This window comes from Coturnix japonica, chromosome 8, assembly GCF_054131305.1.
Source record: "Coturnix japonica strain WE chromosome 8, WE-NBRP24, whole genome shotgun sequence".
Lineage (NCBI taxonomy): Eukaryota > Metazoa > Chordata > Aves > Galliformes > Phasianidae > Coturnix > Coturnix japonica.
Genome location: NC_140670.1, coordinates 27420636 through 27442034, shown reverse-complemented (window position 1 = coordinate 27442034; position 21399 = coordinate 27420636). Strand labels below are relative to the sequence as shown.

General features: G+C 35.1%; 1 protein-coding gene across 1 annotated transcript; it reads right to left on the bottom strand.

Annotated features, from left to right (window-relative positions):
* Window positions 1-2896: 2896 nt before the first annotated feature.
* Window positions 2897-21124, bottom strand: CCDC172 (coiled-coil domain containing 172). The gene is made up of 8 exons (XM_015867423.3): window positions 20717-21124; window positions 20390-20475; window positions 17215-17331; window positions 15660-15825; window positions 14620-14721; window positions 13627-13729; window positions 3873-3960; window positions 2897-3051 (listed from the first exon to the last, which is right to left on the bottom strand). Exons 1-8 carry the CDS (start codon window positions 20793-20795, stop codon window positions 3019-3021), a joined length of 774 nt encoding a protein of 257 aa, XP_015722909.2. The 5' UTR covers window positions 20796-21124; the 3' UTR covers window positions 2897-3018.
* Window positions 21125-21399: the final 275 nt, after the last annotated feature.

Genomic DNA, 21399 nt, shown 5'->3' with positions numbered 1-21399 from the left:
CCTCACTATGCCCTTGTGGCAGCGCTTGGCCTTTCCTAACCATTTTCCATCTATACATATAATTCAGTCTCAATGTTAAAAATAAATATTCATTTCACTTGGGACATTAATTGGCATTTTGCCCCATGCCATATATACGATTTTTTTCTCACCAACCCAGTGTGTCACTCTGTTATATGTACTTTTATTTATTCTTTATTTCTTGTTTGTCTTCAGTTTATAACATTAATTTGGCAGCACTTTGAATTCAATTGTATTTACCAATTGGAGATAATTTGTGTGGGTACTGTTGCATTAGTTAACTGTAATTTTATCCTGTGGTCAGATATTTTAGTGGTTTTCATTTATATACAGTCTTTGATTTGGGCTGTTAATAATCAACAAAGAACAGGAAAACGTGGTGGTTTAACTCCTTGTTACAAGGATGAAAATAAGCACATTGTTTAGTTTCTTTCTTTTTTCCCAGTTGCACCTGTTTAAAATAGGGATATATCTGGGAAAGTGAGTAACGTGGGGAACTTTTGGTATAGTCAAGCTATCATTTTTCCTGTGGTTTCTGTTCTGTTTTCTGGCTTGTTGGGTATTTTGCTCCCTGAGTCTCCTGCTCCTGGGCATGGCCACATATGCTGACAGCTTCCTAGTTGGGTTTCCCCAGCCCCCAGTCTTGTAGATGTAGTTGTATGACAAGTCCAGGCTCTGTGTCCTGGCAGAACTAGTTTATTGTGGGATTATTTTTCCCCAAAGATTCTCCACTGAAATCACCTGTTTGCATTAGGCTGCTACTTGGAAGTGCCTTTTAGAAAGTACAACTGGGATCTGTGATTTTAGGATACTTAAGTCTGCTCAGCTGTATCTTAAGGGGAAGTGATCACAGAGCAGAGGTGTTGTGGTGCCAGCATGGAAGCTTGAGATAAAGCTGGAGTTCATCTATATAAACCACATAGGTCATGAATCTTGTCACATCTCAATCCCTACCAGGTAAATATTTTTATCTTAAGCATTTCTTAAGGCACTGTGAAAAACAAATGAGTATTTTTCTGTTCCCCTAAAAAAAATGCTGTTCTCAAGTCAATATATAATCTATATTTTAAAAATTAATATTTATTACAGTGTCATCTGTGAAATAATTGATTTATTCCAAATAACTCTATCTATGTTTTCATGGTAGTTTGGCAATGTTCTGTTCTTTGACAAATTAATTAACGAGGGTTCTGGCTCTTTTTCACTCTTTATTTTAAAGATGAGTCACTCCTGGATTGGAGAATTCTAAAGATAATCCACAAAGCACATTTTTTTACTTAACTTTTTGCTTGAATTTTCAAGACAGAAACATTATATCGGTCCCAGATTACATTAATCATGAGACAGTGATGAAAAATGTATTTTTATACTCGGAGAAATCAGTATGTTTAACTTCTACCCTCTAACAGCTGGGTGAGTCCAACAATACACATTTTATTAAGGCTGTTGAGAGATTTGTTCAGCCCAATGGGATTTATATTGATTTGTTTCACTTTTTGGTTTTTTGTGAGCTTTATTCCTAGTTTGTTGTCCTATTGATCCTGAGAGGTTTAGCCATTGGAGTTGATACAAATGTTGCTGTTCTTATGCTATAATTCTGCTAAAATCATGAAAAATTTACACCTTCACAGCTATTAAAAAAAGCAAAAAAAGCTGCAACTAGTTTTGTTGAATCAGAAATATCTCTGAAAAGGGCACGCTGTATTTCTTTACCTCAGATGTGTTTTCAGGCTATTTAGGGACATAAATTTATCATATTTATGGATCTAACATGGTTATTTGACACTATTACTCATTTCATTTACCTGCAAGTTATACATTTGCAATTCTGATCTAAGGCATTGAGCTCTGTTTGATGTAATACCTGAGGGTTTGTTTTGCTTTGTTTTTTTTCTCTCATATATGGACTGCGTAACTATATAAATATTGGTTCATTCCAATGGAATGCAAGGGATTCTTGTACATAAAGTAACCATAAGTAGGGGGAAAAAAATGAAGCTTAAAAGTTTTTTTTGGTTGATTAATCAATATACTTAATGTAGGTGAGCTCACTTAGATTAATAAAATGACAAGGATAAACTTTGCTGTACTAGCAAATCGCGAATTTATAATTGCTTCTAGCATCTAAACCCTGAAATAGTTCCCTCTCTATAAAACACCTCTTGCAGTTATATGTGTCACAGAGCTCTGAGGGCTCTGAGTGTAGAGAAACCAGAGCAGAACAGTTATTCATCTCACTCAGCTGGGAAAAATGTTGCACGTTCCTGAATGAAGAGGATTCCTTACTTAAGGGAATTTCTTCACTGGTTCAAATGATTTCTCATTTGAATAGAGTTTAGTCTATTATCAAGTGATGAACTGTATTCAGTATCTCATAGGGTGTGGGAGAAGTGAGTTAAGTTTTGTGATACAAACAGAAAACAAATCGGTTTACAATTACTGGAATCATCTACTGGTCAGTAGATTGGTAAGTTATTCTGGACAATCATATTAATAGAGTTAAGCTGTTTCTGAGAACTTGAGAGCTGCATTGTCAAGATAAAAACTAAATAGCCACAGCTGTTTAGTACAGTTTATTTATTGATGGTAATAGCAGTCCTCCTCTCAAATAAGACCACATTGCTAACTTAAAAGGAGAATGCTCCTTCTGAGAAACAGTACATAGAGAATGGAGTTTATAAATGGGAACTCAGCTATATGTGTAGCAGATGAAGTGTTGTCCATTCCTGAGCAACAAAGGAATCTAAGGATGGACAGCTGTTGATTTGAGGAAGGATAAACACAGAGAAAAAGAGAAGAGACAAACAACCTCCCCTCCCCCCCGCCCAAGTTTTTAAACTAATAAAAATCAATTTTAATGTAAAATAAAGGCACACACAAACTGTGGTTTAACCAAACGAGAAACATCAAAGGCAAACCTGAGAGAGCCTGAGTAAAATTGTTTTACAATACTCAGACTAACTTCTATGACACTTCATAAGACGTGTCACACATTATTCACTTGTCTGAAGACTTTTTCTGTGATAGTTTCTGGAAAACAGAAAGAATTGAATTATAGAAAATCAAATTGAATGAGTTCACTGTGTTCTTTACAGAGAAGCTTTTAAACATTACACTGTTTTTGTTTCTGAAGTTTGACAGGCATAATAAAATTAATGGATGAAGCAGAAGAAAGTTACATTCCTCCAAGAGGAATTTGAAAATGATCATGAGTCAGTAATACAAAATTTCCATGACTGATATTCTGCTATTGATGCAGAATAACAGCTGCATCTTCATATAACTCAACCAGGGGCTCCAAAATGAACTTTTAAAAAACCTTTTGTTTTCAAAAATGAGACTTCAAAACATTTCTTCTCTTTGTGTTGTTACACAGACTGACAGTCAGAGAAGATGAAGTTAGGACTGACATCTAGAGAAAAACATCATTTAAGAGATTTTTGTGAAGAACTTGTGAGTGGGCAAAATAAAATGTTTCCCTAAAAGGATGCAATTATGGTCTTATTTCTCCATATTCCCATCTTTCATTTAACTGACAGCTGGAGTTAAAGATTAACTTAGCTCCTAAATGCATAGTAGTTTGCAGCTTTCAAGAAATTAATGATTGTTGCTATACCCCATAAGGATCTTTCTTGTGTTAACAACGTGTCTTTAAATTCTCTTTCTTTGCTTATATTCCTGGACACTTGGAAATAATAGGTTAAAACAGATGGGAGTTGAGTGCACCTGCAATGCAAGGATGTTTGGCTTTGAACACAGTATGAAACGCTTATCTAAAACCACTGCTAATCATCTTAAATTACACCTTTATAAATATCAAGCACTTAAAATATGTAGTGAGAATAGCATACCATTTGCAGAATTTCAACTTCTGTTCGTAGAGTCTCGTAGATGCTTTCCCAGTCATCATCTTTGTAATTTTCCAGTTCTTTTTTAAGCCTGTGTCCGAACAAATTAACAATTATTTGTAGCAGAGAGTTGCTGTTTGGATTAGTTTGTTCAGTTTTGGTCCCAGTTGTCAATCTGACTAATGTGAGAAAACTCTCATAGATTTGTTGCGTGGTCAGGATTTAATTTTGCTAGTTTTTGTGACTGGCAAAGTGCTGCTCTCACACTATATCTCTGCATTTCATTCACCACTGCCAGTTATGGTGACAATGTGGAGAACTTCAGAAAATGGCAATTTGGGTTTTTAAAAAGTGTATCTTGACTTGAATAGACAAATTTCTAGACCATGCTTTTATAAACCACGAAAGATTTATGACCTCATTAATTATCATTTTCCATATTTAAACTTGTGAGAATGAATGCTGACACTTGGGAAACACCATATGGTGCTGTTCTTATTTACTTGAGCTTCCACTCGCTGATGCCAGTGAAGAAGCACTGGATTAGATGAGCCCTCTGCCTGACCCAGTGTGGCAGTTCTTGTGCAGTCAGTGTTCCATACTCATCCACAGGCTCCTTCCCTATAATAAGGACTACTTTTAATGTAGTGAGTTTTCCTATTGAAAAGAGCATGGTTTATTTCCCCAATCTTTCAGACTTACATGATGCCCCCAGTAAAAAAATTTCTGTTAAAAATATTAATAGAAATTATTTTTAATTAAAAACATGAGTAGCTTCCTAACTGGCTAAAATCTGTTCAGAAACCAAACGCTACGGAGCCAGTTAGAAAATCAGAGCTTCTTATCTGCTTGAGGCATGAAATAGTATTTACAAACAGCACCTAACTATTTTTGCCATCAGTATGGAAGCAATTTGTAAAAACAAATAGCAACAGGATTCTTAATCACTGCAGCTACTGAGCCACTGCAGCTCTTCTCCAAATATCTTCAGAGAACAAAAAAGAGATGGAAGACTTGAATTATCTATCTTATATTTAGATTACAGCTCAGCAGGCCAAAAAATATCTCTGTCAGAGCTTTTAGATGTCCAGAGTATCCTTTACACTGTGCCTTTCCATGGCTGTTGGAAGGGAAGCATCACAAGGGAAGCTGAAGCTTAATCTTCATGCAATTTCAGCAACTGATGTTGAGTATTGTGGGCCATGCAAACAAACTGGAAATGGAGGAAAGGTATATGGTTTGGTTCTCATTAAACTGCTAATCTAATGCATCAAAGCAGAACCCCGTTTCTACTGAGGCTGAGAGAAGAGGCAGCAACCTTTTATTGCCTCTTATAGTATATAAAAGAAAAAAACCACCCTAGTCCTATTTTATAAATAATGCCCTTCTTCACCTCTCCTTATACAGATAGACTTGATTTTCTTTACAAGAAAATGTGTGTTCGATATCTGAATGGCTTTGGTAATTGTAAAAGGTATAACTCAGTGTGAGAGAAATAGTTTAGTCACCACAAGGCATTAGAAATAGTAGCATAGGACTGAACCTCAAGCTTCTTTTGCTGTTTCTCTAGAAGATAGAAATATCTTGCCATCCGTATGGAAGCAATGTCAGCCCTGAGTGCATATTACAAAGCAGGAAATGCCTTTTCTTTTGGAAATATTTCTTCTGTATTCATAACACGTACAAGTGTTTGAACAGAAGGAAATTCTGAACTCTGAGAAATTAAATACTTGTGGTACTGTAGCACAGTGCTAGTTTACAGAGGATTTCAATGAGAAAAGCTTAATTCAAGGTCTAAGTTAAGCTTTTGATGTTGATTAAATCAGGTTAACCTCGTTGCCTTCCCTCCTTGTTTTTTTCTCTGTGCTTTCTGCTAGTGGGAGAGTAGAACCTGCATTTAAGAGAAACAAAAGCTCTACTGTACTGAATTTACTATAAGGGACTCAAAGTCTGTTCATGTCTGAGAAAATGTTTTCCCATTGTCTTTGATGTTGCCGCACTGATGCACAGCCTGTTTGGTGGCTGTCAGCTAAGAGTGATACCCATCCGTGTTAGGTGTATGCTGAGGACAGAACAACCAGAAGATAAGCAGTAACAGGTGCTTATCTGTGTCTTGGGATTGTGGATGAATTACTATTGATGATGTGCTTCGAAACTGTAAAGCATTGCATATGGATTTTTGACTTTTATTTAAAATAATTTAGAAAAGTTTTAAATGCGGTGAAAGCACAGCTCCTTGTAAAGCATTGGGTAGCAGCGATAAAAGTCATTTATTCAAACGTAGTCTTTAATTTTTGCATTAATCAATTGATTCTGCATTCAGGTCTTCCTTTCCTTTTTCCTTTTTTTTTTTTTTTTTTTTTTTTTCTTATTTAGAAGCAAGATAATTACAGTATGTGCCAGGAATATTATATGCACAAAACAAGGGCTGTCTGTTATGTTACAGTCTACACAATTAATGCATTGGAGACGCCTGAGTTACTGAATAAATGATGAAGTTTTACCAGAAGGAATGTGAGACAATGGAACTGTTCAAAATAATGCTTAACCTGGAAGGAGACTTAGCTTTTTTCATTGTACATTTAAGATAAGCAGGATATTCATATTCATCTTTTCACTATCAGATTGAATGTACAAACCAATTATTCATGGAACTGTACTGTCTAGATGTAGGGCAGTTTTTCTGTCACCTTCGGATATGGAAAGAGATGTACCTTTTGCCAGAACAAGGATTAATATGACAATTATAGTCTCCTAACAACTATGATAAAAAGCAAATATATTGAAAATATCTGAGAAGATATTTTAGTTTTTGGCCTTACACGTTCCTTTGTTTCAGTTTTTAGCATTTTGATCTTCTAAATGACCATCAAGTATACTTATAAGAAAATGCAATTGCACTGGATTAACACTGGATTGTTACATTACTGAATTTCTGGTAATGGGCTCTAATGAAAAGCTGGGCCAGAAGTTTGTGAAAGGAAGTTTGAAAAAGTTTATTTAAGATAAATGGCAATAGTAAAACCTAGCCTTAAATCAAGTAGGTGGGACAATAGCATCAGAATGTTTTCTGAATGCTAGCTTGCCCGAGGCTGACCTCAGCTATCAATGGCCCATTTTCCATTACTCTAGAATACTAGAAGTGACAAAGAGATGAAGATGGAGATCACTGAAGATGATCGATTTTGCAGCTGTGAAATGAGCACATCTATTAAGTATCATTGGCATTTGTGGTTGATATGCACTCCACTTGAATTTTAGCTGTATATGCAGAAGGCAAATAGGAAAAATAATTGTGAAATCAATAGATGTTGGTATTATGAATTGAAGTGTGATGAAAAAAACGTTACTGTCAGACAGATCTGTCTGAAAATCATCCACAGACTTGTACTAGTAGATCAAGACTCAGTAGCCCAAACTTACAATTTAGGTATAATTTTATGTAAAGAGATCTCAAAGAAGAAATACTTTGTTCAGAGAGGTGGATGAATATACATTTTAGAGGCTTTTTTTTTTTTTTGTCTAAGCAGAAGATGAAGACCTGACCTGGTTATTGTTGGAACTGCAAAAGGAACTGACCATTTCTTGGTAATATTTTACTGAGACAAGAAAGAATTCTTTTTGTTCTTTCCTTTTGCCTCCAACTTGCAAATGATTGCCATTCCATTTTTTAACCATAAGTACAAGGGAAAACATTAGAGTATTATAAATCAAATTGTTTGATGCTGGTAAAGAAAGAATAGGATTAATGACACAAAACTGGGAGCTCTGTAAGAAGTTATATATTCCAAGAGTATGTATGTGGATTTTCCTGAATTTTTATCAGAAAGGTCAGGAGAAACATTTATCAAGGTTTTAAGATTTTATTTAAACTGAAGAAAAGAATAAAAGCCTGGCTTATAGTCTCAGGCCAAAACCAAAGCTAATGTATTGGGGCCACTCAGTCTCACTTCAGTAGTGCAACTAGATTAATGTGTATTGTGAGAGCAAAAAAGCGAGAACAGGATTTTGCTGGGTATCTACAGTTTGCTGACACGACTAAGCCAAAAATACCATTGATACAAATGAAGAACTCAATGAATTTCAGACTATTATTAATTAATTGTGGAAGGGAGAAAATGAGTCTTAAATGGAATTCAGTATCTTGAAACACAAACTAAAGCACTTGAGTTGAACAAATATGTTATAAAAGTGCATGCTCCATGGATCAGAAATAGCATAAAAATTAAGATGTAGTAATGATAATAAATGCTGGTAAGAAGATATAACAAAAGCAAACACAATACTAGGCTATGAAGCAATTGGAATTAAATGCAAATGAAAATGACACCATCAAAGAACACTATGTATAAAAGTACAAAACTGGTGGTTTCTCTGGAAGAGCTTTAAGGAGTTCTTTCCTATTCTTAAAAAAAATTATATTCCAAAGATGGTATAGAAAAAAATTGAGTAAGATCAGGTGAGACTGTAGTTACCTTCTTGCAGCATTGTCTTTTCAATCCTATTGGTGTTGTTCCTTGCTCAAAAATTTTAATATGAATTCTTCAGCTTAATTAATAGTTGGATATCAAATACTTTGCTAATAACAAGATGAATGACATTGCTTTTTTTTTTTTGCCTAACCAACTGCTGTCCTATGAAAAAAGATCTCATTAGTCAAATTTGATCTATTTTTTGTAAATCCATACTGCAATTTATAATAGAAGCGTTTTTAACATAATTCAAGCTATAATAGTTTCACTGGACACTGCTATTAAAATGAAAAGCTTAAAAAATCAATGAGAAGATTGTCATTAAAAAACTCATTTTAAACCACATATATTACTCCAGAGATTGATATCTCCTGATTATAAATTTAACATAAAATTTAATTGCAAAATGTTTTTTGAAAACCACCAGAAACATGGCCTTAGGCAGTTCATTCAGAAGAGATATTCAGGTTTCAAAGAGTGGTCTTCCTTTATACTACTGTGAAAATTTTAAGTAGAAATTGTCAGCTCTTAGTCTAAATAAATTCTGATTAAAATTATTTCTGGTTTGCCTTACATCAGGCAGCATATTATTCTAAAATTAAAATGAGAAAGAAGACTAAAAAATTAACAAAAAAAATTCCATGAGTAATTACAGTTAATATAACAGTTAAGTGCCATAATTAGGAATTTCCTTATATCAGTTAAAGGCTCTGCTTGATTCTGTCTTAGACCATTTAAATGATGCTATTTGCTACCAGCCCTGGAAATGGGACTCAAGAGAGCTGCTGCCAAAGTTTGCTCTTGCTGTTCTGTAGGTGAGGTTGATACTGGCAGAACAAATGATTAAAATAAGGCTTTGGATTTTTATTGCACGCCTTTCCTGGAAAAGACCATTTTTTCTTGAATATATCTCATACGATGATACATGTGATTTTTAGGGAGCCTACACTGAGGAAGACATTGAAGTGTCTTGAAGAGAGAGAGAGAGCAAGAAACAGAAATTTGTATGCCTGTGTATTTTCAATCTATTACTAGGTAGTGCTTTACATACTTTATGTTCAGGTCAGTAAGAAAGCACGTTGTGCTGTCAAGAGCTGTAGGAAGAATGCTGACAACCATGAAAAATTTAGCTTCTGAGATTAACAGTGGAGGTGTAATCACCGACTAAAACCTCAAAACTTCCTGAGTGAAAATTATGGACTGAATAAAATGAATTGAAATTACAAATTATTTTTGGTTTGTGTATTGTTAACTGGAACAGGCTTTAATTACATTATTATTTTCTCAAGTATTGAGAAGATTCAGGTTGTTTAAATCTTGAATATTTATTCCACTTTAAATTCTTATGATTGGCTTAAAGTATCTTATTTTTCTGGTCTTTTTTTCCTCCCTCTCATTAGCTTTACAGAAAGGAGCAGTAAGGAAAATAGCAGAATTTCAGTGTTTTGTGTTTTCCTTTCATGCTCAGTAACATTTTAGAACTTTTATGAAAAGAAGAATGGAAAAGAATAGAAAGACTCATTCATTTCAATTCAGTAATAAATTAAGCAGCACCAGCATGTAGTTCAGTACAAGAAAAAGCCTAACACTGAAGATTGCCCCAGGAACATTTGAAATGCCCTATGAAATCATCATTTCAGATGAAGAATCCCACTTTTAATGCTGCTCGTACAAGCCTGTATAAACAGCAGTCAGTATATTCCACATACATGCTTGGAATGTAATGGAAGTCGAAGGTTTGGTGTGTAAGTAATAATAAAGTAAATTTAAAAATAAACTGAAGAACAGCAATCTAAAAAAGAATACAGAATTCTCTGAAATAAAAAGCAACTTCTCTTGTATTTGTGGACATTTCTATCTTTCAAGAAAGGAGTGGAAGGGTCAGTGTTGAAATAATTTATTTTGTAGCATATTAAAAACAAAAATAAAATAAAAACTATTGAAGGATGTGGAACATTCCCAGTTGTGCTAAGGATGATTAATTTAGGTACAGAATGCACTTTATTCATCTGTTATGTATGATTATGTTATACAAGGCAGTACAAGAGACATTTTGAAAGTCCAGAAGTCAGTGATAGGCAGATTGTAGCAGCAGATGTCAGGTAACGTGTACTGTTGACAGCAGTTTTCCTTATCTAGCAGGAAGTTGGAGCACTTGATCTCAAGGAACATTATTGACTTGAATTTTGGGGTTGCTGGTAGATTGTTTCCCTCAGCTTAGCTGTAGTGGTTCAGTGATCCTTGCCCTAATCACTTTTACCATATTTTGGCATGACAGATTATTGCTGTCATGTTTTAGAATCATGACTGGTCATATGACACCTCCCAGCTTACATCAGCAGAAAATGAAGTCGTGTCTTTGGCAGCAAAACTCTCCCTCTAGGCAAGATATTAAAATACTGCATTGTGGAAGTGTGGTTTTCACTACTATCATATCTCATGAAAACCATAATATATAATACAATAATTTATACTTCATATAAACCATAATATTTTTTCTTCATTGAGATTCATTAATAATCGTTAAGGTTGGAAAAGACCTCTACAGTCATCTTGTCCAACCATTGACCCATCCCCACCATTCCTTCTTCAACCCCCTCCAGTGATAGTAGCTCCACCACTTCCCGGGGCTGTCTGTTCCAGTGCCTGACCACTATTTTTTTCTTCAAATATGGTAATTTTTTGGAAAAGTGCCTACCTTGCCCCCTCAAATCCAAGTTTCATTTTATATGTAGTCCTAATCCATCACATCTGTGCTCAACATTCAAATTTGGCTTAGCTTTTTTTTCCGTATCACGTGTTATAGAACAAGCTGTAATTGCAGTACCAATAGTTGGAATTAGCAATGTGTGCATCTCCTGACCTTTTGTAATTCTTTGGATTTGGGAGAATTGTTATGAAACTGCAGATATGGTATAAGGCATTTTTCTAAGATCAAAGATGAATTGTTGTAATTTGAATTAGCTGGCTTCACTCTTCAGCTGAAATATAATTTACTTTAAGATATATACTTAATTGTAATGAGGATTCTTGCCTTGCCAGCTACTTTTGCTATTGATTTTTAAGCTGAGACTAGGTATGTGATACAATAACAGACTTACAGGGTGGCCTGGGAGCTACATCTATCAGGTTATTGATGCTGACTGTCTCTCTCATTTGTTCTAAGGAAGCATTAAACACGTTGGTATTTTTATCATTTAAAAATTGGTGTGGTTTCCCACTCAGTAAAGCAGAGAAAATCTATTTTTGTGCTTATTTATCAGACAGAAACAAGTATTTTTGATCCACGTTGTTTGTCTCATGTCAAAGAATTTTTCTCTGGATAACGTATACTAAAAGCAACGTTTAGTAACAATGAAAAATATATTCCTATAATAGATTCATTAAGAGGGGAAAAAACCTTAATTAAAGAAAACACTTGTCTTATTAGGCTACAAAATATTGCTTTCAAGCACAGTGGGCACAATCAATAGTGTATCTAAGATTGTATTAATTAGAACTTTGGCTGCAGAAGATCTTTCAAAAGATACATATAGGCTGTCAGGAGGGCCTACTTGTTTGCCCTGGGTCCTGGGGTTCACTCCAGTTTGTCTTGCTGCTGCTACAGAAATGCTCCTATACTCTCAGGTTCCCTTAGTCAAGGCAGCTGGAGGAGTGGACATGATTGTTCACTCAGGAATCTGCTGCAGAGGGACTAGTGGCACTGACTGAACGAGCAAGTGCTCTGCTGCAGTAGTAACAGTAGTAGCACTTCATTTAGATTTCTCACTATGTGCAGCTATCAAATAGTCCCTGACCATACTATTAGGCATTTTATGAAGTAAAAAAAATCTCATCATCCCTCTTTGGTTGTAAATTCAGAATATTTTATCCCCTGTTGTGTCTTAAACCTACGCGATACTGAAGAACAGTTCCACCCAGAACTAAGTAGAAAGACAGGCGTGTAAGGACTGGAATCTCATAGTGAATCAGTGGCAGAGCTGGGGATTTAAAGTAATCTAATATCTGTTACTTCTGTAGCTTATACATAGGAAACCTGTTACAGAAAACTAATTATGGCAATTTGAATATTAAGTGGCATTACAGCAGTAAACTACTCCAAGGGAAATGTGTTACTTAGAAAGAAGTTGACAACCTCATGCATCACAAAACCTAACATATCATGATGGAATGAATAATGTAAGGGGGTGAATTATAACAGGCTGTCTTACAACTGCAACAGAATTGCAACTGTTACTATTATTTACATTGTCCTTTATGTATATGTTGAATGCAAAGTTTTTTGCCACTGTATGCAGAATTTTGAACTAATTAATTTTTATGCTGAAGGAAATTTGGCCGTGTCTCAACAACATGTAAGAGGTCGAAGAGAGTTAGTAATGGGGCTGATATATCATTTTCTTTCAGAACCTGGTATTCAGCAAAATATAGGCCTTTAACAAATCATTCACAAAAATTCCCAGTGTTCCCTGCAACATTTTATTTCTCCACTGAAAGATTTCAGAGGAAAAGAAACCTTGCTTTTATTTATTATAGTCAAGAACTTAAAAAATGTATAGAAACAAAGTGTGATGTTGTTTTTTTCCTTAACAGTTTATTAGAGAAAAATTTGGGCCAACTCTTTTCTAGCAGGAGTTTCTTTGTGTTGAACATTACATTATTTTGTGTATGGTGAAAATGCAAATGTCAAGTTTGAGCAAACAGACAACAAATGAGTCATGTCAGGTCAGTTCCTAGGCAGAAACATTCACTGTTAAGAGAGAATGTGAAAGGTCTTCTGTCTTGTTTAAATCTTCAAAATCTTGTTCTAAACCAACTTAACTAGAAGTCACACTAGAATTGATGGAAGGGACAGTAGAGAAAATAAATCTGCTTTTAATAAGTTCTATATGCAAGACCCAGCTGGGCTGAAGAGGTTATCGTGGCCCATCCATTCTATCACCATCAGGCACTGTGGAGGGTTCAGTCACTTGGGGCATATAGCATTTGGGTAGTTAGATATGCTTTTATCACTGCTGTGTTTTCCAAAAATGGAATGACTCACCTACTGCCAAGGAGTGGGCTTTTGCTCTTACTCCAAGTTTGACTAGGGCTTCCCTTCAGCTGCTTTCTGTTTTTAGTTTGTTGCAGCATGTGTGTAACAAACAATTTGTACTTTGTGATAAACACATTTGATATCCAGTGAATATTGTATATGAAAGATAAAATAGTCACTACCAACAGAACTGGTTTGTAATTATTGAGCTAAACTTAAATTTAAGCATCTATGAACACGAGACTCTTACCTTAAACATTCTGGATTGGTCAGAGGCTTTTCAGTCACTTGGACTTTTTCTGCTTCTAAATCTTTCATCGTTCCTTCAGCCTCCTTGATTAATTTCTCAAGGTCTAAAAAAAATAACAATGATCTTATGAATATATATATATTAGTCATCCATATTCAAAGAGGGTCTGCATTCTTTAAATTTAGATAATATTTTTTGCTGTTAGACTGTAGGGAAAAGTCATCCGAATAAAGAACATGATCTATTTTAGTATTGTAATTGATATACTCTTTTATAAAATCACATTCCTTTTCCCACACAATCTGTGAACATATACGTAGTCTATCTTTCCTAACTCATTTACTATGATGTTATTTACATATTTGTAAAATAATCACCCTATTGCCTATCAGGACATTTGACACAGAACTCTTCCTCCCTCTGAAACTTTTTACTTTTTTTTTTTTTCCTAGGTGTTTTTGTTTATTCAACACACTTTCCCCATCCTTTTTTATGCATTGCTTTCATGTAACAATGCACAAATGTCAGTAGCCAACAACTATGGAGTTTACAAATCAGAGCTGTGTTACCACAGCCACATCTGTCTCCATCAGCCTAAGTCATGTTGCTTGTTAATACATTTTAATAACATTATTTAATTACAAATTAATGGTATTTAAACAAGACTTACGTTGATTTTAAGGTCGCTTTGAAACACTTAATTCTCAATTTAAGTTAATATTTCAATAACAAAAGAATAATTTTATTTTCCTATTTACAGGTTATGATTCAGCAAAACTAGACATATTGGTGTCAGAGACAGTCAACATAAATCTCAATGAAGTCCACTATATCTGTTATACACATCCTAAAATGATTTATTACATAATGTAAAATATATAAACTCTTATTTCTATGACTTTTTGCTGAGAAAAATAACTTGACAGAAAGGATTTTTCGGAATCATTTGTCAAGACATAAATAATGATCATAACAACTGATTATAAAGCACACCTTTGAGTTCCCTTTCAAGAGTAAATAATTCCTGCTTTAATTCATTCTTCTGCAGCTGGAGTGCATTTAAATGAACGTTCTTATGTTCCATTGACTCCATTTCTAAGGAAATAAACAATTATATTTTAAATTAAAAGGCTTTTTAAATAAAAAGACTAGTTTAAGTCTTCATGACATAATTTTAAATATTCTTGGCTACTTTTACCCACCTTTTCATTTGATGACAAAGAACCATAAATATAACTAAAAGTAGTTGACTTAAAAACAGTTAATGCAAATTACATGTCATATAATTAATTCCTAATTATGAAAAGAAATTATTTTAATGTTCCTAAGATGTTTTACACATTTAGTCTGTTGGGCCTGCAAATAATTGCAAGTATTTTGCTTTACAGTTATTTTAGCAATATGACAACTTTCCTTCATACAGAAACCTTTAAACATTTGATGACAGATACCCATCTTCCAGAACTCTTCCTCCAGAGGTTAAATAATTCCATTTCATTCAGCTTTTTCTTTCTCATGTCCTCCAGATCTCTGATCATTCTCACTGTTCCCAAGAGGACTGTATCCAGCTAGTGCATGCTTTTTCTTGAAATGCAACATCTGTTTTAGCAGCAGGTAAGAGTTCAACTGCTCTACATACAATGAAAGATTATTTTGCATAGCATAGAGATTAGAATTATGTTTACACGTCTTAGTATGGTGCTGGTATTCTGATGTTGACTCATGTTCAGCTTGTGATCCATGATGACTCCTATGTAATTTCTAAAGGATTGCTTCTCAGTCTCTAACTATCTGTTTTGAGAAACCTCATATTCGGTATCTTAACACAAATAAATGTGGTTGGAAATGTCTGAAAAGGTTGAGAGTAGAAGAGCCTTTAATACTCTTTATATGATGTGCTGTGTCAGGCCATTCTCTTCTAGTATTGTGTTAAGAGATGGTTTCAGACAGCAGGAGGATTAAAATTATTGTTTAGCAGAGTTATTCTTTACTGATTTGCATTCTCCAGTAACAAAAGATAATTTAAGATTTACCATTTTTTAGCACAGCAGCTTCATTCTCTAAATCATTTATTTCAGTCTTGGCTTTTCGTTTTATCAGAAGTTCTCTATTGCTTGTTAGTCCGTACTCATCGTTAAACTCTGTTACTTCCCTAGTAAAATTATCTTCCTCTTCAGCCATTTTTCTCTTTGCATCTGTCTGAGAAAAAGAAATGTCAAATTGAATGCTTAAGTGGAAAAAAATGAAGGCTTTGTTAAGCTAGCGGACGGAAACATACTTGTTGCTTATGCTTAGACTTTATATATGTTGTGTATTCACTTTTCCCGACATGGGAGAATATTAAGATGGCCTACAGCTTTACTATTTTGTCTGCTGTTCTAAAACTTTCTTTACTTACAGAGCAAAGTATATATTCATCCTTAAAAAAAAAAAAAAAAAATTAAAATAAACTAAGACAAGATACATATATGTAACTGGTTTGGAGTGAACTCATTATTGAAATCACTGCTAAGTTCTATGTAAAGTCTGCAGCATACTGTGGCCACAATGTTTTTAGCCTGCTGTTAAATAAAATTGTAGTTTACTCCTGTGCAAAAGATAGATTTGCTTTATTTCCCTTGATAACTGTTAATTGGCTATGGTTGATAAAGAGTCATTGTTTTGTTCTCTGGAAAAAATAATCCTAAATACAAGGGTAATAGTAAATTCCTTTAAAAAAATGCTGACTGAATTAAATTAGAAGAAATAGCTTTATATACAGGAAGAAAGACACAATTATCTACATTTCAAATCTTCACAATTAAAATTAATCAAATTTCACATTTCTTCAGAGGTTACTTTCTTCAGAGGAACTTTTCTATGATACTTATACTACTTCTTTTTGTTTCTTCCTGCATTTAAGATAGGGAATATTTTCAGTTAAAGTAAGGATTGAATGGTAATACTAGCGATTAATACTAAATGTTGAATATTCATATCTGCTGATTTGGGGTCTGAATACATACACAGGGAAGACTACTCTTGTGTGACCTTACTCAAAGACTTGGGGATACACCATGCAGAAGGAGGAAGGCAATTTCAGGTTAGCATTGCAGCTAAACTGAAAATGTTGTATATTACACTACTTTTCAAAAGGCAGCTAAGAGTTTTTGGTTTAAAAGAGATTATATGGAACATCAGGATTCCTGAAACGTGGAGTTGGCCTTCCTGAGATTTTCCTCTGATTCTTCTGAGTGTATTTTACAGTGGTTGAGACAGTCCAATTGAAGGTGAGATTTTTCTGCTTTACTTTTAGAAAGGAAACGTGTCATGCTTGGAACTCAGTCACACAATAGTAGACATCAGAAACCAAAGATAAGAATGTGAAATCAGCTTTGCGGGTAAACTGCAGTATATATTACCATAGATCATTAAAATGAGAATTAAAATTCAAAGCAATAATCCAACAACATTTACATTTTTAAGTATGCTGGTGTAAAAATAAAAATTGATTATTCAGATTTATAGTATTTTTTATTTCAAAATTTATGGCTGCATAAACTTGTATGGTACAAATGAGCTACTTCAATGCCATAGCTGGTAACATACTAAGTCTCTGAGAAGAATGCTTTTCTGGTTAATAAGTTCAGCTTTCTGTTTCTCCAAGCTGTCTTCACGTTTCTTCAAAATTTCTAAGAAGAACATTTTTTCAGACAGCTGTTGAACCTTCCAAGACAAACAAAAAGTTATGAAATAAGGTTAATGGTTTTTTATTTCATATATTTTTATATTGGACATAAGGATCTTGGTCTGATTAAAACACAGCTGGCATAGCTGCTGCTGCTGGACTAGAAAAAGCATATCAGCTTTCCCCCCACTTTCACCCAAAATCTTCCAGTTTACCACTAAGCTTTGGGAAAGCATCCTCTCTTTAAAAGACAAATTTGCTGCTGATCATTCTGTCTGAAATGGTGTTTTTAAATCTAGGCAGTTTATATAAAATAATCTCAGGCTAAGAACAGGGAAGGTATTGATCACACAGAATCTTTTATCCAGCCTTAACACAGTGGCCTACATCACACAGCATGCAGGTTGTCTCATATCAAACCAGACAGCATCAGAGGGGCAGAGGTCCAACATCATTGTTCTGACTGAGGTTATCTGAATGGCTGCATGTGTTATTAGCTCTGCAATGCTAGTATTGCACAGGAGAAAGAATGAGAAAGGTGCTCATGTTTTTCTGAGGATATTTGCTGAAATTCTTATCCAAAGAAGTGTGATGGTAAAACTACTGATAGAATAGAAACGGTTTGGCTGTAAGCTCCCCCAAAACTAACACTTTAATTTTGAATATGGTTTTGAATACATTTTTATACATTGTAACCAGTAGTTTATCTGTTAGAAAAGTATGATTTTCAACAGCTACATTTTCAGAATTTGCTGAAGAATTCCTCTCAATTTTCCATTGCATTTACTGCATCACTATCTAACCAAAATTGATATCAGATGAGAAAATATAACTGCGGATAAATGGGGAACAGCTAAGTGTTGAAAAGTCTTAGAAGATGAGAATCATTCATTTGACGTACTGGAGCAAAGGTGGTAAAAATGACTCGGCCTGTGATACTCAGAACAATTAGGGAAAGGAAAGTTAGCTGCAGAACTGCTAGCAGACCTTCGAGGCACAGGGCAAGTATCAGGAAGTAAAGTGAATGATCAAGGTATTACATAAGTTTGTGAGAACAGAAATAGAAAAAAACAAATGGTAGTGATATTAAAGAGGTGAAAATCAGTAGATTTGAAAAATGATACAGATGATTTTGGAGAGAGTACAGAGGAAGTGCATCTGATACCACAAGGAGGAGGATAGTGGAATCAAATGTGCTAAGACTGGAGTGAGACAATCAGACAGGAAAGGACCAGACTTCCTCATCCCTGATAAGTCTGGCATGCTAAGCATCAAGGAGGTGCTTACCTCAGCTATATTTATGTTGCATACTAATTCAAAGAGTGTAGATGGTCTTATACCTCTGTAATTATATTACCAAACGTAACTAACTGCAGTATAGGTTCTCCATCTGTAAGATGCCTATTTAATCTGCACATTTGCAATAGATTTTTTTTTTTTTTGAAGAAATCATTGAGGCATGAAAGGCAAAATGCTATAATTCAGGTTCTAATTACATGCTACCTGATTTTACTGAACAGAGAAAATAAATAGCATTTCCCGGGAACCTTTGATTGACCACGGGCAGCCTCTGTGAAATAGATGTCAAAACAAGTTTGAACTCAGGCTCATCTGCTTGCTCAGGCATAAGCCCCTGTGCATGTACACACTTGGATATCAGTGCTTCTAAAGTGCAGTTATTTGGTGTGGGATAAATTAAACAGCATTACTGAACATTATTTAATGCTATCTGAATTATATTAAATATTGTAGACACACATAAACTTAATTCCTGTACTGAAAAATAAATGACTTTTAATAATTTCAATATTTATGTAACCTTTAAACCTAAGTACAGTCTGATTGAAATGCATTTTTCCATTCCACTTATTTTCTGTATCATGTCCTATTTCTAAATGAATCAATGTCAGAATAAACAGGCAAATAAAACATATTTTTGTGGATACCAGATAGAATACTAGGTGGCTAAGGCACTCAAGATTTAATTAGGAACAGTTCTTCAGCTCTTCCCATTAGTCATTTACAATAATAGCTCTACTCCTGGGATGTTCTATACCTTCCACATAAATGTTGATTGTAAATCACGCTGCATCAATAACAAATTAGCAGTATAAACATGAAATAGTGTTCATAAATAAATGTAGGAGTGATACTACAAAGGGCTTTACCTAACAAACATCACTCAGATATAATGTGTTGGCTAAATAAGTTACTGTGTTAAAGGTCTTCTGTGGCATGCATACATGCTTGCAAGATAATAGTCTTATTTTACAATCAGTGAACATTTGTTTATGAATTTCTTTATCTGATCATCTCATAGCAATGTCAACATGTGTGTATGTGTTTATATGTATAAAAAGCATAACCCTTAAAAATGACAGAAGAATCTGGTTTTGGAAGGATGATGATCATCCTCAAATCATCTATGTGAGATAATCCCCCAAAAGTTTCTTGAAGGTGTTTATTTAAATGCACAATAGTTCTAACTTCAAAGGAGACTCCATAAGCTTTCCTGTTGTGCACACACATTCCATCAGCACAGATACTTAAGTACATGGGGATGATAAGTAGACTTTATTTTTCAGGCACAAGCAAATGGATTTTTAAATCATTTGTCCTTATAGGTATGAATGGTGAAAGGGCTCTGCAAAACTGAATGGTTAATCTAAAACTATGTCTGCAGTTTGGTTAAACAGAGAGCATAGTAAAATGTTAAAAGTGTTGAATAGGTTTGGAAACTTCCTCCTGTCTAGACTGTCCCTAACAAAACTCTAAGGCCTGGCACAGTGCTGAGCCCAGGCTCACGGGAAGATCTTTAGTATATGTCTCAAGGTCTTGTGAAGTAAATACAGTGAATGTTTCCACATATTATATGTGAAACAAATAAGGCCTTTAAGGAATGGCAGTGGGAAACACAGGAATGATTTCCAAACCTCTAATAAATTCATCCTTTAAATGAAAAAGTTCTATAACAAGTTCCAAGACTGCTCAGACTGAGCTGCTCAAACTGTCCACAAATAGATTCCCCAAAAGAATAATTCATGTGCTTGTAAATAGAATGTATTCCTTATCTGTACTATAAACGTTCCTACTTACCTCAGTTTCTAATTTTAGCATTGCAGTGTTCAGCTCTTCTTTTAGTTGGTTATTTTTTTCATGATATTTGTTTATTTCAAATTTAACTGCAAAACAAGGAAAACCTGTAAGCAGGTTTGGTCAGTTTGTAAACCTTCTGTTCATACAAAGCAACGGCGCTGGCAAGAAGTCCCAGAACATCTGCCTGAAAATCTTTTCCAACAAAACTCCCCTCATGATTTCACAGTGATGCCACTCCACATTTGTTGGGATGATCCCGGAATATGGAGAGGCCTTTCACAGTGACTGACACTGTGGGACATGCAAGATGGCGGGCACGGGGCTAACCTTGTTGGATGAGGCGCCTCTTCTCACCCGCCTGCTTTTCTGTGAGCTGAATTTGTTGGAATAATGTATCCAAGTTCATTTCTGACTTGTGGGCAAGTGCAGGTATGTGAGGGCTCACTGCAATGTGCAGGGCTGGCTGCTTGAAGCCAGGGAATGCACTGAGGGGAGGGCAGGGCAGGTTGGGCCCACCTACAGTCCTTCCCTCAGGGCTCTGCCCCAGACCCTGGTTCTGCTCTCCAGTCTCAGCCTCCCTGCAGGCGGCTGCTTCAAGGCTCTGGGGAGAAACTACACCGTGCAGGGATGCCACCTGGAAAGATGACCACAGACTGTGAGAAGTGAAGGCTCAGGGTGAAACTTCAAGAAAGGGAAGTGTGAAAACTGGGTCAGGAAGAGAGCAATGGCACAGCCCTTCTGAGGGAGCCCACCCAGGAAACACACGAATGGAAATGAGCTGTCAGAGGAGCAGGAGAATAGGTTCAAGAGAAGGATGTTTGGGGAGTCAAAAGGCCTCTGACCGTCTGAATCTTGTCAAACTTGTGTGCATTTCTGAACCCTTGATTCTCACTCAGGATTCGGGGATTTTTGATCAAACAGCTCTGACTTTATTTCTCTAGGGCCAAATGCTTTATACTGTTCTTGTGGTGTTCAAAAGCATTTCTTTTTTTTTCCTTCCATCTTCCTTT

Coding starts and splice junctions, on each gene's coding strand:
- CCDC172 (XM_015867423.3), bottom strand. CDS start 20,795: ATGAACTTGGATACATTATTCCAACAAATTCAGCTCACAGAAAAGCAG. Junction 15,826..17,214: donor GCATTCTTCTCAGAGACTTA/GTATGTTACCAG, acceptor TCTTTTTCTCAG/ACAGATGCAAAGAGAAAAAT. Junction 13,730..14,619: donor TCTTGAAAGGGAACTCAAAG/GTGTGCTTTATA, acceptor TATTTTTTTTAG/ACCTTGAGAAATTAATCAAG.